The following is a 17,657-nucleotide window of genomic DNA, read 5'->3' on the forward strand; positions in this document are numbered from 1 at the left end:
TGGTGTAAGTCATGTCTGAATTCTTGAAGTTCCTAATCTGTTTTTGCTCTGCCAGTATCTTTATGGGATACATGTACGTACAAATATGTATAGATCTGTTTGTTATGGAGTGGCAGTTTATCTTGCTAGCTTTAATTGAAATTACTCTTCACACTAGACAAGCTTAGAGGTGAATGTTTAGCTTTATTCCAGAGAAATAAAAAGTTGGGCTCTTGACTGGTTAGTTAGAAACAGAGTTGCAGGAGAGGAAAAGTAAGGCAAGGGAGATAATTGTTGGAGCATATTTGGCAACCATGGTTGTTTGGTGGTTTTTTTTTTGTAGTTGTGGCATGACCGTAGTGTATATTTCAGGCATAAAAATGAGCAAAATGCACCAGCCCATATTGTGGATGCCTTTTCTCAGAAAGGGACTTTAAAATTAATTTGATGGCTGATGAGCCCCTTTTTCTGTCCTCGTCAGGCCAATCAAGGAAACAATACTATAACCTATCTTTCTCTTTGCCCCCCCATTGCTTGTGATGACCCTCTGCTTCTCTTGATGTCAGTTTTTGTGTGGTTTATTTAAGTATTCCATTTAATGCAAATATACTAAGTGCTTCCTGGATAGTCAAGGAATTACCAATGTACTCCTTTGATATTTTAACTATTGCTTTGCTAATTTATACTTTAACTACCATTCCTGTCTGCCAGTCTCATTTTTAAGATCTTCAGAATTTTCTAAATGATAGATCAAAAAAATCTCACTGCATTCTGTAAAACTTAAACATCTTGGGGTTGCTTTAGCTTTTTGTGATCAGAAAACATAGTTTATTAATGTAGATAGCAGAGTTTTTATCCAAGCACTTATCCCAAAATACTGATTTGTAACATTTGTGTGCTTTAGAGATTCACTGTTTGCAAATAGTTAAATCTCTTCACTTCCCAGACTAAAATCCTTGTCTTTTCTTTAGACATCCCATTGTGAATTTCTATCCATCAGTTTATATTCTACTTGGTAAAAATGGAGTAATTAATTTTCCCCTGTCATTGTCTTCTTTCTCATTCACTTGAAATGAGGATGACTGTACCATCTGGCACGTAAACTTCACTTTGGGCCTTTCTCTAAATGTTTGTCTGATGTGTGTCCAAATCTTGCAGATTCTTTCCTTAGATCTTTGTTAGATATGGCCTATCATAACCATTACCACAGTTAAAATGTTCTTATTTTGCATCTTAATTTCAGAAATTCCTTTTTCTTGGCCAGTGCAATGTTATGGAGTCATTTAGAATATTCTGCAAGATCATTTTCCCAGTTTAGAAAATCAAATTGTATTTGTGTATATGATTCTCTTCCTTTCTATCCAAAACTTACTTGTCTTTGCATTTAAACTTTTCATGGCTTGAGTACATTCTAGTATCATCCTTCATCCCAAGATATCTATTCCTGCTGTTAATTGGCTCATCTTATGAGCCCACATTGGCCAGCTGTTAGTTTTCTTTTTGTAAAGTCCCTTCATTCCTTATAAACATCTTTTTAGAATATCATTTTTTCTCCTTCAAATTCCTCTTTAAAGTCTTTTTGCTGTGATGTCTAAATAAAAGCTGGGAAAGACTTATCTGGCTGTCGAGCTGACCAACGTCAGATGTTCCAAAAAAGGACTGGAGGGTAACTATTCACTGTATTTTAGCTGATCTTCAGTAACTGTCTATGATTGTGCACTTAGCCTGTGGCAATGCAGAGTAATTTGAGTTAGCATAGTCGTCTTTCATTGACTGCAAACTGCAACTTTGTATGGTTAAATATTTATTAACGCTTGAAACCCTTTTCTTGTAGTAAAACTGTGCCCTCTTTCATTGAGAACTAATGTAACATGAATTGCCTTGCATTTACTGTGTACTGAGGGTGTGCACATGGACAGTTACCTGGCAGTTATCTAACGTAACAGTAACCGTACAGTTCACAGCAGACTGCCCATAATTCAGAACACACAAGGTGAAATACTTGTAAGTGGGGAGAGGGACTGAGGATTACACAAAATTCAGAAACATAATTTCACCTTTATTTTCACTTTCAGTCTGTTAGATTCTAGGATCTCGTATGCTTTAAATTTCTTTTCCTTAGTGATTTATACGCTCAACAGACCATGTCTTATTATTGAGATTTCTTCAAATAGAAAATAGGATACATTTGAGGATACGATTTCCAATATGGCAGTGGCATTTTCTGCCTGAAAATTCATCAGCCTTTTAGCATGCTGTTGTGTCCTTCCACTCCCTAAACTGTCCTTCCTGGGAAGGAGAGTTTGAGAGAGATTGTAACTTGTGAGCTTGTCTTTGTGGACTTACATAAGCATGTCATGGTTTTTTAGAGGAATACAGTGTAAATGCTATCTATCTATTTTTATTGTAATCATGTGTAGATTTTTGGAGTTCAGATATAGTCAAAGAAATACAGTGAGTGAAATTTGGAGGAAGGAGAATATAAGTTTATTTTTCCCTGAAGAGTAATCTCACTGTTGTGTTTCCCTAGCTGCATTACAGCTAATATGTGAAGAGTAAAAATAATAATGGTATGGTTTAGGCAGTGTGCTGTATTTTATTCTTAAAAGGGTTTCAACAGAGACTCTCTCCTGGTAGTGGTTTTTCAGATAGAAAAATTAAGTAGCTGTTATGTAGACTGCATGGATTTTTGACAAAATTGTTATCAGCTTTGGGTTTTATCTTGATAAATATATTTTTTCTTCCTTTTAAAAATGAAACTGTATATTCTATGGTTAGTATTTTGAAAAAGTGTACTACAAACATTAGTGTTAATAGCTTAGTATTTTAGTCCTTCACAAGTTAATGCCTGTGGTAACTGGATGATTTTAGGCCTGTTCTTACAAACAAGGCCTTACTGATGTGCGAGGAACAGTAATATGTGGCAAAAACTCCACATTAACCAAGGTAAGCAGTATAAATGGGATGTAGGAATCCCCTGTTAGACTAAAAATCTCCAAGAGAAAATCTCCAGAGCCTACAAATTAAAGACCTCCAATATCATTTTAAAATAAAGCCTTTTATGTAGTAGGAGAGCATTTTTTTCAGCTGATAATCAAATGACACTATTATGCGGGCTTACTAGATTTGCAAATTTACAAGTTTTTACAAGTCAGTTGGGTCCCTTCCTCAGGAAATCAGTTTAAGTTTTTTTTTCCTGTATTGACTCAAAGAGCCTGGTTGTCCTTAAATCCTGAATATATTTGCCTTATAATTTGATGGCATTGAGTCAACACCCTTATAGGAACTGTAATGCAATAAAAAGAGAAACTGTTCAATATAGTTTCCAGTTACCTTAGGATCAGATTTGGAGAAACTGGAATGTACGCAATAAAACCTGTGCAAGACTTGAGTTCCATGTTGTTTTGGAAGCAACCAGTACTTTTCAATATAAAATACCCTTTGAAAGCTTTGTTCTCCTTCCAGTAGTTGTAAACTGATAAAAATGAAAATGCATGTGAGTCTTGAAATATGCATTTTACTGTTTTTAATTTTCTGAACCATACATTTGTGGAATTGGAAGCTTCATATACAAGTTAACTAAGCATCAGTGTTTTTCCTCAGTTCTTTTTTTATTAACGTGAATATTTTTGCTCTACCTTGTTCTGCAATGAAATTCTTGACAACTCATTTACATTTTTATTCTTAGGAAAAAATATGTAGATTCAGATGTTCTTGGTGAAATCTATTTTGTAAAAGTCTTTAGATTACACTGGAATGTCTAATAGAATGTTCAAAATATAGTTCTGTCTCTGGTTTTTGTATGTAGTTAGCAGTAAATTTGTTACAAATTTATTGTGTGTATCCAGAAATAAATTTAACCTTTCAGATACAAATTTCTTGCATTTGACCGTATAATTTTAACTGTGGTTTCATTTTAGTTTTGGAAAGAAAATTAATCTGAGATAATTAGTTATTTTTATTTTGGCAAATAATTATAAAAAGAAATAAACTTTTGTGTACATCTGTAAAGGAAAAAATTACACCTGGTGTGTTTCCAAAATATAATTTCTAAGATAGGTAACTAAATGGGCTCCGTTGTATTAATTTTGCCTTTTTTTCAACTTATTTTTAGTTGACTTGGAGCACATGCGCACAGTGAAAGTTGACAAGCACCAACGATTTTGTCAGGAAAACAATTTCAGTAGCCATTTCGTGTCAGCCAAGACAGGAGATTCTGTAAGTACGAAAAATAAAAACCTTGTAAATGTCTTCTGGGACATTATTCTGGGATGTGATGTAGCAGTTTTATTATATGTCAAATATCAAACTATTGAGTATTTTGGCTGCTGCAGGACATTTTTGCCTACCTACTTGTGTGAAAAACAGATCTTTGTCTAGTTGCATGTGTTCTTTATTAATTACAGTAGCTTCTCATCTGATTTGCAGTTTGAGGTATGATTTCATTATGGAAATGGTCTCGCTTATACATCAGCATGGGAACTGAGACCAGCTGGATCTCTGTTTGCTGTCAGCCTGTAGTTAAATGTATTCCTCGAATCCAGGTGGAGTCCCATCTATAGACCATCAATACAGAAAATTTCAACAGTTGATATCACAAGACACTATTGTGATCAAAGTTTTTAATATGCGTCCTGAGCCATGAGAGACACTCCCTCTGCAGGTCCATTGAAATTTGAACATTATGGTATTTCTGGTGCTTTGCAGAGCACATTTTTGAACAGTCTTTTGACTCTGAGCTAACTGGTTTATTTGTTGTAGTTGGAAGCCTATGGAAGAAAAGATTCTTCTTCAGTTCACTGTATCAGTCAAACTAAATCGCACTGTATTGTTTGCTTGATTTCTGCCACATGCCTAATGACTTTGTCATTCCCGTAGAACAGTCTTGTGTCTGTCTCCTATTTATGACAGTGTAATTCACCTTATTTTTGTGTTACTGAGCAGTAAGGCCATGTTCAATTATATGGAAGTATAATTCTGTATCACAAATGGAATTACTTGTTTTAAGATATTTGATACTTTATATTGTACTGTCTAGTTTTATAAGATAATAGTTATTCTGTAAAGTCTAACAGTTTTGCTGTCACAAATGCAGTGAATTGTGATTCTCTTATAGTTTGTGTTAAATCTTTGGCATAAATTTTGTTTAAAGTGTGAAAATTCAAGCTTTTTATGCTATAAACAAGAAAAAATTTATAATATTTCAGTCAATGAAGTGTGCATCTGATAAAATGTATTCCTTTCTCAAGGAGACAACCTTTTTGTGGGATTTGGTAATAGGAAGAAAAAGCAGTTCTTTTTGTAAGGTTGATATATTTAACATTACAAATTATGAAAGAATCTTTATTATATCTTCTTGATTTTTTTCACAAATTACAGCAGCGTCTCACTATATATATTGATTGTACTTTTTTTAAACTTACTGTTTAAAGACAAAAGTAAGTCTGAACGTACGTAGAAATCATTAACCGCAAATGTCTCTTTAAATATCTCCTAACAAGAGAAGGTATGAGGTACAGTTTATAGTAGTTCATTTTTAGTTTCAATATAGATTTGAATTAACCCTTTCACTGTTACTGCACACCAGTCTTTCAAAATCTTTATGTATTTGGTTAATTGTGCAGGAAAGACAAGGTGTTTATCTTAGACAGTGATTTTAAAAGAGGCCATCCACTGCTACTGTGGTTACAGACTGGAGGAGTCTTAAATACTCAGTTAAGATAAATGAAGCGATTTGTTTTATTTACCTCAGATCTTTCCAACAGACTTGTTTGCAAAAGGTAATGTTATGTACATAGAAAAGCCCAAAAGCCTCCTCAAGGGAGAAAAACTTCTGTGAAGGATTTAGTATCGCTAACTGTCTTACTGTCCATCAAGTTGCATGACTAAAGCACTGAGCTCATGCCTGATGATTTTTGCACAAAGCATCCTCATGGCAGGTGATCTAGCTCAGTACACCTGAGAGTCTGCTGTGGGTTCATGTAGGTCTCTGGAAAAGGTAAGCCAGTTCAGGATTTCCCTTCTTGCTGTGTGGATGCTAGTAGAATAGACCAGTACTAGATCAAGTAGTTAAGAGAAAGAGAAATTATTTTGGAAGCTACTGTAGTTTGTTGGTTGTGCCACTAATTCCTTACTGGTTTCCATCTCAGGTGTAAGAGATGGAAAATGGTATTTTTCTGAGTTTTCATTGAAAATTACTAAAAGCACTTACACAGGCCTTACCTTTTGAGGGTGGCAGCTGCATGATGAAAAGCAATGTTTGTTAGTAGTTTAGATTGTGAGCTTAGTTGACTAACCATGTAAATAAAATACGTTATCTTGACAATACAGTGTTCAGCAGCAGTGCAAGCTTAAGCTGCTCCTCTTTAACATCTGTTGTGTTCTTTATCTCATTTAAAATGCAACTGCCTAAACAGTAAGATGGTGAACTGGACTGAGATGAAGTAAAGGAGTTATTTAAGATGGCATTGCCACCCAGGTGTTATCTGTGAAACCATGTCCAAAGTCTAACTGTGCTAGGCTGCTGCAGGCAATACAACATCTTGCTTATTTCCTGGATGCTTCTGTTCAGCATAACACCCATGATGTTTTGTAACACTCTTCAGAACAAATATATCATTGCTTGGCTTTCTTATTGCTGATGTTTTTTTAAACTTGTGCAGTAGAGATTTTGGTGATGTTGATTCACAGTTCTGTTGTTCTCAATTTCAGAAACCTACATCTCTGTTGCATGATACACTGGTAAAATATTTTTGTGCTAAACATTAGTGAATACCCTTATTCATATTTTATAGCACTGAGATTAGTATTTGAGAGGTGGGTTGTGTAAAAGCTTGTTTAAACTTGGGTCTCTGGAGGCAGTCTAGAAGTGTTGCTTAACAATCCAGCATACTGTTCATTCCTTGTACCATTGTTGAATTATTTTCTCCAATTTTTAAACAAAATTGAATGTACCAGATGAGGTTATTTTCAGATCTGTTTTGCATGGGTCATAATTTTGTATATCTCATTGTTTACAGTTCAATAATGGTTTAATGTATTTGAAGGAAGCTTGAGGATGTCTGGTTTTGATCATTTAAATGCAATTTAATTTTTTTTCCATAGGTTTTCCTGTGTTTTCAGAGAATTGCTGCTGACATACTTGGCATCAAATTAAACAAAGCAGAATTGGAACAATCACAGGTGATTTTCTGTAAATACTTGTTTTTTTCTTAGAATTTTATTTAGTATTAAAAAATTTAATCTCATTGCAATTTAGTAACTGTCCTTCAAAGCAAACTGCATCTGTTGTTCTCAAGACAATTATTTACTTTCACAATAGCTTTTAAAAATATAATAATTGTTTAATTATCTGTCATTATAGACTTGCTGAAACAAGAAAATGTGTGTTCAAAAAATTAGAAAAAAACCTTTAGTTTGAGAGCTATTTGTTTAAAAATAGAACTTTAAAATTGGTTTAGAAATTAAAACCTCTCTATGTGTATGCATATACAGGTATAATTGATGATACTCGTATATACATTAAATGCTGTACATTGATATCAGATACATTTTTTTTTTTAATGAAAATTGTTCTTGTTTGCATATTTAAAGTAAAATTTCATTTTAGGACAATACAAATTTGAATGATAGAAGGCATAAGCTTCTGTGAGTGGAAATGTTCTAAATCAATCTTCATTGTAGTCATACAGGAAAAAATATTATTTGTCAGTTAGGGAGTCAGGAATTAACTATGTTTAATCCTGTGTTTGGTTAATCTCAGATTTTAGTCTTCATTGTGTGCCTGTATAACACAGGACCCCAGTAGTGACTGTCTGCCTCGAGGAAGGAACATTGACTTTGTAAGGTCACTATTTCCCATTTTATTCTGATGTGCAAATGCGAAACAAATCCTATTCTGGTTCAGTATACCCATTCTCAACAGCAGGCAGACCTGTGGAATCGAACAATTGGGCACCTATTACGGCTTCTTGGCATCTGCAGTTGTTTTTCTCACTGTATCAGTCCCGAATAATCTCCCAGTAAAGGACCTGCATAGTTTCTGCCCTTGCATTTTGTGTTTTGTTCTTTGCATTATGAGTGTTATCTTGGGGATTTTCTGCCATTTCCTTTGCAGTAATAAAGGGTTGAGAGAGAGGAGAACGTTTCCCAGCAGTAGGTGGGAAGGTAGTCAAGAAAGTTGTCCCGCATTCTCTTACATTGGTTAACAGTGAGTTAAGGATGTAAATATAGCGATTTCCCTGTGAACACACAGAAACCCTGCTGTATGTCCTGCTCTGAATTGTAGTAGAGCTTTGTTGCAGTTCATGCTGTTCAGTAATTGGTGTATGCAAAATGACTTTAATGAGAGCATTCTTTTAGGACCTCACATATTACTTGGGAAAAGATATTTTCACTGTTTTAAAAAATTGGAACTGTTACTATATTAATGAAAATGTGAGTACTTGCTTAACTGTATCTACCAGAGTTAGAAGTTACTTAGTTTTATCAGTGAAAGTTAGGAGATAAAAAATTAGTTAATTGTTCAAATAAGCAAGCAAGCAAGCAAGACATTTTCTAATGTAACGCTGTTTCCCTTACCACCTCCTTCTTCCTAGTTCCTGCTTCTAAAAATAATTTTCCCTCCACTAAGATTGTGTGCATAGGTTTAAACCAAAAAAATTTTACACAAACCTAGTTTCAGAAACCTCAGAAACAAAGATATACTACTGAGGCAATGCCATTATATAATGACATTTGTGATTACATTACCCTTATTTTAAATTTACTTATTGAACCAAAGGTGGCTGTTCTAGTGGTGTAATATCCTGAAACTGCTAGTTACTACCAACATTAAACAAGTACCACAAAATAAGTCAAGAAGTTTATTTTAAAAGGCAAAACATTTCTTACATACAGCTTGGTCTCCTGCTTTTTGAAATATACAATAAATATGTAATTTCTGAAAGTGTTTTGCCACAGCCACAGTTTACAATCTGTGTTGAAGTGGTTAACTAGAAAACTGTATTGCAAACAGTAAAATGGTAAAATATAGTGCGTACTTAACAAGCAAAGCTAAGGAACTTTGAAAAGCTCTAATTTATAGATAGAGCAGTATTGAGTGTGGGTTTTTTAATGATCTTTTAGTACTAAGGCACCATCCATCTATTGTTCTGAGCTCTATGATTATTTGCATATAAATAATTCAGCACATAAAGAGTTCTTTAATTTTTCTTTGGTTGTTTGGTTAGCACTGGAACATCAGTCTTGGACCTCTTTGTGCTGTGTGGTATTGTGTTCCAGTAGCTCAGCTGTAAGCTTGTAGATAGGTATGCAAATACCTTAAATTAAAAAAGAGAATATGATAAATGGGGTTATACAGAAAAATAATAGTTTTGTAAAGAAAACGTTTATTTTTAGATTGTTTTTCAAATAAGAACCTCTATATAGCCTTGACTCAAGGAGAACATAACTTTCTATGTCAAATTGGTATCAGGCTTAAGTAGGCTTCCTCCTACCTTAGTATTGCAATTACAGTTTTTAATTTTGTTGAGCAGATCAATGGAATATGCAATATGTGGATCAAAGTAGATATTATGCAAATTGCAGTAGCAATAGCCTATAAGTAGTTAATATGCATAAATTAAATACTTATTGTGGCCCACACATTACTGTTAATGTGAATCCAAGATACAGTGATCAAAAAAAGGTAAAAAACCCCTGAAAAACCAAGAACGACAAAATAACAACAAAAGAAGAAATGAAGAAATGAAGAAACAAAGCCAGAGCTGGACAGAAAAGAAACTTCTTTGTTGCCGTTCAGGTACAGCAGAAGTCACTGTGGTGCTACACTATGGATGTAGCTAAAGAGTGAGAGCTGGAAAGCAACTGCTTGACTTTGTAATGTTCTGCTAATCAAGCATGGTTTCAGTCTACTCTGAAAAAGCAGTACTTCTTTGTTACCAGTAAAATGTTTGCTTCCTTTGAGAGTGCTGTTTTGAGTGGGCTGTAGAAATGGCCCCGATTTAAGTCAGCGAGAAACCAACGGGAATTGTATTGGAGTGCCTGTCTGTTGGCTGTATCTCAAGGTTCATTGTTGTATGGACTGAATATCCTGGACACTTTCTAAGATACAAAATGGAAGGTCTCTACATAAAAACTGGCGAAGGAAGACTTTAACCTTCATATTGTTGGGGAGATGAATGGAAGGACATTTCGTGAGAGGAATTTATTAGTCTGCAGTGGAAAAGCCTAATTGAAGTAATGTGTAGATGCTGTTTCCCAAAAGCATGGAGCTGGTCTCTTGGCTGGAAGGAGGTGATGTTAGATGATCTTGTCATTACTAGGTTTCTGATTTACCACAGACTTTTTAATGACAGATACAAGTCCCTTAGTGTGATGATGGTTGGGTTTTTTTTCTTCTTTCTATCTGTAAAATGGGCACAGGGCTTCCTTAAATTGTGGAACTGTTATGTGACTATGTTCCTTAAAATTTTTAGGCATTTAATACTCTATCTCTTGGACTATAAAAGTAGATAGGTGGATGGATGCCAGATAAATGCTGTAAAGAAACAAATAAAAACAATACAATAGTAAGTGTGACTCATCCTTAAATCAGTAACTATGCAAGTGTTGACTTGGATTTAATCTTTAAACAGAGAGTAAAATACATTTTAATTTTTACAAATGTGCACTGTTTACACATTGGATTATATCTTTGAATTTTCCATATTTTGAGTAATGTGAGATTTCCTCATTTTGAAAAATCAGAAGGTTGCTGCTTGAATATTTTTGTTAGAGAACATCAGTCTTCATTCAGTCTAGGTGGTAACAAAGTATAAGATGAAATACTGGATTTGTGTAAAATGCCAACAGTGAAATGCTGTACGTGAATTGTGTTTTATTATGCATTTCTTCATTATTACTGATTGTTGAATATTGAGAATACTCTTTAAAAATTGTTTCTCACATTTTTTACTTTATGCCTGAAAATCACATTTGTTGTGCTTAAAATAAATTATAATTACCACAGTTGCTAGCAAGGTCTTAGAAGTGACTCACAGGTGGTTAGACATAAGTAATAGGAATCCCAAACACATTATTTTGACTTGTATAAATTTGTGGGGCTTGGCTCCTGACTTTTGAGCTTTGACTGGCAGAACTGCAGAAGCTCTTGTGAAAAGTGCATGGCGTTCTTGTTCCCCTTAAAATTAACAGCACAACTTACATTTATTAAATGCAAGAACAAGCCTTAGAAGTGGAATTATTTGCCATGCATTGTTTAAAAAAAACCAGCTGCAGCAGTTTTAAGGTATTAATGCAACCCAAGCTATTTGTTACTGCCCTTTTGCTGGAATTTATCACTCCCACAGCAGAATCAGAAAATGGAAGGTGATCATGTGCCTTGGCCACATCAGGGTGAACCTGAGCAGCTTAGCTTAAACTACTGCTGCAAGTTTGTTTTTAAGTGAAGCTGCCAGACTTTGTGCCGAAGAGGATGAGGTGCAAGTACATGTTACATTCCACCAACCCTCCTTTGGCAGCAGTGACCGCCAGCAGAGGAGTAGGACAGACATTTGGGGGTGGTAAGTTTTTAAACTGTCTCAGCTAGAGCTACTAAACCTTGTCTGTTAACATGCTGAGATGACTGTTAATCAAACCTTTATTTGGACAAAACTGTGGTGGAACAAAGAACTAGATTACTCTTTATGCGTGACTGGAAAGTAGAGCATGTTTTTGAAGTGGAACAGTTCCAAAGTAAGAAAATTGCAGATTCTGACTTATTTTCAATCTTCAAAATACTCTCCCTTTTAAATCGCAAGGGTCTGATGAAATTTGAGGAAATAGCTCCCTTACTAATCGAATGTTTTTCTTTCTATATTTTTTACTTTCAACTGTAGTGTAAAAACTGCATGGGGTACAGCTTTGTTCCTTGGCATTGGTAAGAGCTAGGATTTTTGTGAGTGATGTGTAGTTTTCTGTTTAACTAAATGGCAGTTCAGCAAACTAGGGTATGTCCACCAGCGCTGTACAATAAAAAGTTTGGCAGATAAGTCAGATCTGGAATTCAGAGCACCTGCAGCAAGAAACGTTATTATTTCTCATTGCTGACAGTGGTTTGAACCATGGCAATGATATGCCTGACATAGAAACTGATACAACGAAGCCCAAGGTTTTAATTACCATGAAAATAATAAAATAAATGTTTCAGTGGTATTTGTTTTACTCTAATTTAGATGAAATTCCTTTAGAAAATCCAAGTCATTTATGATAGTCAGTTTCTTGCTACAGTGTGCCTAAGCATGGGTCACTAACCTGCCTGTGTTTACAGGATGGGATTTAGACCAATGTTTTGAGGAACAATTAATTGCCTACTGATTGCAAGACTTTTTTTTTTGTATTTTTTTTTTTTCCCCCCTCTCCCTTCACTCTTAGCTCTAGTCAAAAGATTGGTATGAAGAAACTAGGTCCTGTGAGGTCAGATAACACTGTTTAATGCTAGAACTCCCACTACTGCCTTACATGGGATTTGGCAACCTTTCCCTTGATAACATCAGGCCAGGAGTCCGGTAAATCATGAGTGTTGTCCACTAGATAAGATAGTATGAATGTGATCAATTAAACTCAAGAAGCAGCTAATCAGCAGCTAATCATCAGCAGCTAATAAATCCAGATCCCTTACTAGCCAATTAAATTGTTGTTGCTTATTTGACATATAGATTTTATTTACAGCAGTAATCTTTTAACATTTACTGTTTATATATTCATATAATCCAGTTTATATGTTGTTTCCTTTAATATAATAGTATTTATTCATTTATCCATTAATTTTAACTTTAAAAATATGTTGTGTAAATGTTGAAGTATTTAAGAAAAAATTATTAAACTGCTTTAGGGTATCTTTTATTGCAGGCTTACCTCCTCTGTTACTTTGCTGAAATTGTTCTATGAATTTTTACTCTGCTTTGCATGAATGCTGTATTAATAGTGAGAAAACTTTCAACAGTTTTGTCTTTTTTTCCCCTTACGTAAAGAAAAATCAAAGCTTTATAGCACTTAGGTGTGGCGTTAATTTCTGTCACTGGTTTTGATTATATATTTAATTTTTAAAGTGATAATTATGTAATGGAAAAGATACATATGTACAGCTAATGTACTTGTTAAAATTGTTTATAGAAAGCTGACGAATGTAATATTTAAGTACCCTAGGCTTAAAGGAATAGGCCATTGTCATCTTTTCTTTCACTGAATTGCCTTCCTTTTTATTCTGTCCCTTTGCTTGCTTTAATACACTTTTGTTGATTTGCATGTATGAACATTTAACTTTGGTACTTTGGAAGGGCATGTCCTTGAAGAAGCTTGGGAAGCAGTCCTGGTGCCGGTAGTGATGCTTTCAGCTAGACATGTTGCTCTTGTATCAGCATAAAGCCTGAAAACAAATGCACTTTCATTTTGCTTCTGCATAGTCTTTAATGTTGTTCATTCATTCTTTTCAGCTACTGATCAATCTTTTCATTTTTTTTTTTCCCTTCTCTTTTCTTCTTACATTCTTCTCCTTGCCCTCTATCCATTATGTTGGTACATGATTAACAGCATGTTGTCAGGGCAGAACTAGTGAAATATCCTGAAGAAGATAACCAACGTCACAACACTGCCAACTGCCAGAGCAAAGTCTGCTCAATGCAGTAGTTCAGGTATTGATGGAAAACTTGGGGTTTTCTCTCAAGCTGTATTGCTTTTACATGTAGTAATAACTGTAACAGGAAGTTCTGTTGGAAAAATATATTTTGAATCTGTAACCACTTCTGATACTTAACACATTAATGTGGAACTCTGTGTGCAATTACATGGTGTTTCTAAGAACCAGATAGTTCACAGAAACTTTGAAATACTTCATGTTACTGTATTAGGAAGGCCCTTCAGTGGTGTATATTCAAAATGTTACATAACTGCCTCAGATGGAAATGGACTTAAAATTGGAATCTCATTTCCCTCTCCTCTTACAGGAGAGACCAACAGTCTTATCAAATGCTTTGTAAACAGAATGGGTAATACCTGTTGGTTCTGTGTTAGAAAATAAATATTTATGGTATGCAGAGATTCTTTTTATGTTAATTTAGTCTTTAGTCAGTCTACCTATCAAAGCTTTGTTGAAATATGTTTGTATTTGAAATCTGCTTTGAATTCTGTCCATGGTTTCCCTGTGAAGTGCTTGGAGTAAAGATGGAAAGACAAACTTAGGTACAGTTTCCAATTACAATCTAGGCAGTTATTCTTAAAGAATACATACCATAGTCTTTGTAAACAAATTTTGGTTGTTATTTCCATCCAAAATAATTTCCATGGAAGTAAAACTGTATTAACTGCTTTTGCAAAAAAGTCATGTTCCGTTTGTACTGTTGTGAAAACCTGCCAAGGCACTTCCTTCTGCCTAGTACGAATAAATTGGTACTTAGAATGAGAATTAGCATCTGATAAGACTTTCTGTAAGGTAATGAAAACACCCTAAATAGTGTCTCTCTTGCCTAATTTTTTTCCCTCCATATTTCATAGTATATTTAATATCTAATCTGTTGAATGCATGAAGATTGTATTTTCTGATTGTTACTGTGTTTTCTTTTATGACAGAGGGTAGTGAAGGCAGATATTGTCAACTACAGTCAGGAGCCTGTGACAAGAACCGTTAACCCTCCTAGAAGCTCAATGTGTGCAGTTCAGTGACCATGCTGTTCTCCTGTGTTTTGATACCTTTGGCGATCCTTCTACCTTGACACAGCCTGTGGGATTACCAGGAACTTTATTTTAACAGTGACCATTGCAACAATGCAATTAGAGATTTCAAAAACATGTTGCACCACTGTACATTGAGAAGCAGCAGGCAGTTTTTTGACTGGCTGACATTCAAACACAAGACAACACATTTTGAAAAATTAAGATTTATATTATTTTAAATTATATTTAAATAAAGCAGCACAACTATGTTTATATATTTCCTCCTATCTATTTGAATAAATAGAAGTCCTGCATTCAAAATACCTTTGAAGACATCACCATGGAAGGGTATTTTACCAAAGCATTTTAAAAATCTTTTTTTTCTCTTTTCTCCTGTGATCTGAAGTAACACTCAGCAAAATGTAACTTGGAAAAGCTATTGTTGGAACAATTTTAAGCATATAATATATTTTATCTAGGGATAATTTGGAAAGTGTTCCATTAATATATACACATAGTGCAAAATGTATAAATTGTATCCAATAAGAAACAGTGCTTGAAATAAAACTGTAATATAAAAATAGTTACTTTTCTAAAGTCTCAAGTTGTCTCTATGGATGATCTGAAAAATGCTAGTGTGTTTGTGTATTTTTATTACCACATCAGCATTACTTCTAGCAGTAATAGATATGCTCATATGTCTTCATGAATATGGATGAACCTCAGTCAACAGTTTGGGCTGTAAATGTTGAGTGATATATTCAGCATGCATTAGAAGCTGTTGATAGATCAATTATAATCAGTCATTTTCAATAACTAACTGAATGAATTTTGGCCTGGGACTCTTTCCAGTTCAGAGTAAATGATACATAAAAACCTGTGTGCTCTGTGATCATCCTCTCTTCCTTTTCTAGCAGTCTCTTTTAGACACGCGGTTCTTTGCAGGCACATCTGAGCTGAAAGCTAAGGAGAGGAAAAAAAAAATTAAGCCAACTTGATTCCAAACTAGAAATCTTTTCCTATTTTAATTCTAGAATGTGTTTTCTTATAAAATACAACAAAACATTTGGAGATGTAGAAAATTAATACGGCTGAGTGAAGGAAGCTTGTCTTTCACAAGTGAAAATTATAAGGTACTTCAGGTGAGTGTTCCTATTAAGCTATTCAAGCAAGTGCTTTATAGTTGCAACTATACAACTAAATATCTTAATAAAATAGTTAAGCTATTTTAACTATGTTGAAAAAAGATTGTAAATGGCAAAAATGCACTATTTGTTATTATTTTGGTATATTCCAAGTTCCTTGAAAAGCTAAGTTCATTTTTGAACCATTCAGCATGCAGCCTTCCACACAGTTTTGTAACTACATGATAATGACTTAGTGTTGTAATATTTTATCATTCAAATGTGGTAAATTCTAAGAAACAAGCTGAGATATTGAGAAACTATTCTACAGCAAGGTAGGTGTGAATTTGCACTAAAGTATTTATTCTAGGCTTACAGTTCTTGATCCTGTCCCACTGCATAGCTTTTCCTTATAGTTAAATGCAACTGAAAGGTGAACTGTCTGTCACTACCACTGGATGAGAACTGTTCAAATGATTTTTTTCTGAAGTGGCTGATAAGTCTACAAGTTATGCCCTCCAAAGCATGTGGTAATTTTTTTTTGAACCCTCAGATTTCTTGGTGTGTTTATGTCCTGAACTCTGTCCATATGTTCAAATAGCCATGAGAACTGCCCGCTCTGAGGAGCTGAGCACAGCCTGGCTCAGCTAGAGAGCTAGAGCCATCTTTCTCTGGTGCATGTGAGTCAGCGTCATAGGCCTGCTTCTCAAGCAGGATGTAGCATGGTCCTAAGAACCAAACTCTGCTTATCTCTCAAAAACTTTGTTAATCTTACTTTTCAGAATAAAATGCTTTTTCATAACTTGAAATGCAAAGCCCTGAATAGACTTTGGTGGTCCTGCAGTACGAAGGCTGTGATACATGTCCCAGTTCAAGCTGTTTTACAGATGGATTTTATGTCTCAGTGTCATAGAATCATCATGATCTTTTATTCTCAGGGCCTGTTTTTCTAGCCATCTTTTGAGTTGTACATCCTTTTGTGTTTTATTCCCATACATCTTTTTGATCATTTTCTATGTTAAAGCCCTACCTCCTCTGAAGACATTTTTGTTTACATTTCCAAGCTGCTCTCATTCTTCCTCCCTAACATGTGTATTATTTATGCTAACCAGGAATCTCTTGTCTTGTGTGCCCCTAGCCCCTCCTTTTGCTGCCCCTCTTAACCTCCTCAGATTTTCTGTATTGTATACTGACTTCCACTCTCCCTGCCTTTCCCTACCCTTCCTGCCCCATTTAGATCCATTATCTGTCCACGTTTTAATCCTTACAAATGAGCTTTGCTCTTTTTGCTCAGCCCTGGGGACCCCACCTTGAGCCTTCGGATTCCAGCTGCAGTCTAAATCCCTGGCTGTGGTAGCTGCCTTTGAAGTGCAGCAGCAGCTGTGGTTGGAGATCTCGGGGTGCCTGTGTTCATCACTGTGGCCCAAGTTCCACCAGCCTGAGCAGAAAGGTCAGGGATAATTCTGGAGGATTAAGCAACATGGAGAGAGGGAATAGACACTGTTCTGTAGAGAAGGCAAGGGCTCTCTGGAGACTGGAGGGATAGAAGGAAATTTAGTCAGAGAGGTGTGTAGGGGGAGGCAGGCGAGCCACCACCCTGTGCCCAGTGTCCTTCCCGAAGTAGTGTCCCGCTGCTGATCCACTCGATTCACATATGGTGGAGTTTAAGCATGGGCCATGTTAATGCACTTAAACAGTTTTTTCAAGGTAAGAACTGGTTGAAAGCAATTCAACAAGCAGTAATGAAGTTAAGTAATGCACCACTTTCCAAAAGGGAGGTGACATATGCTTAATGTCCATTGACATGGGCAGCGGGCTGGGGCGAGGGAGAAGCATGTTTTTTCCTGAAGCTGAGGCCAGATG

The 17,657-nt window shown here is 35.2% G+C and overlaps 1 protein-coding gene across 4 annotated transcripts in view; it reads left to right on the forward strand.

Moving 5' to 3' along the window:
* The window catches only part of RAB28 (RAB28, member RAS oncogene family), a 64,702-nt gene extending 49,449 nt beyond the window's left edge, over positions 1–15,253 (forward strand). For 2 of the 4 annotated variants that reach the window (XM_086747344.1, XM_086747346.1), the window contains exons 5-8: positions 4,094–4,197; positions 7,084–7,161; positions 13,552–13,652; positions 14,587–15,253. In XM_086747344.1, the coding sequence (XP_086603470.1) occupies positions 4,094–4,197; positions 7,084–7,161; positions 13,552–13,647 (278 nt within the window). In that variant the 3' untranslated portion in view covers positions 13,648–13,652; positions 14,587–15,253. Of the gene's footprint in view, positions 1–4,093; positions 4,198–7,083; positions 7,162–11,858; positions 11,900–13,551; positions 13,653–14,586 lie in introns of all 4 variants that reach the window. The other 2 variants (XR_015258509.1, XM_086747345.1) reach the window with 2 other exon arrangements.
* The last annotated feature ends 2,404 nt before the right edge of the window (positions 15,254–17,657 follow it).

Source organism: Chlamydotis macqueenii, chromosome 4, assembly GCF_036417535.1.
Source record: "Chlamydotis macqueenii isolate bChlMac1 chromosome 4, bChlMac1.mat, whole genome shotgun sequence".
Classification (NCBI taxonomy): Eukaryota; Metazoa; Chordata; class Aves; order Otidiformes; family Otididae; genus Chlamydotis; species Chlamydotis macqueenii.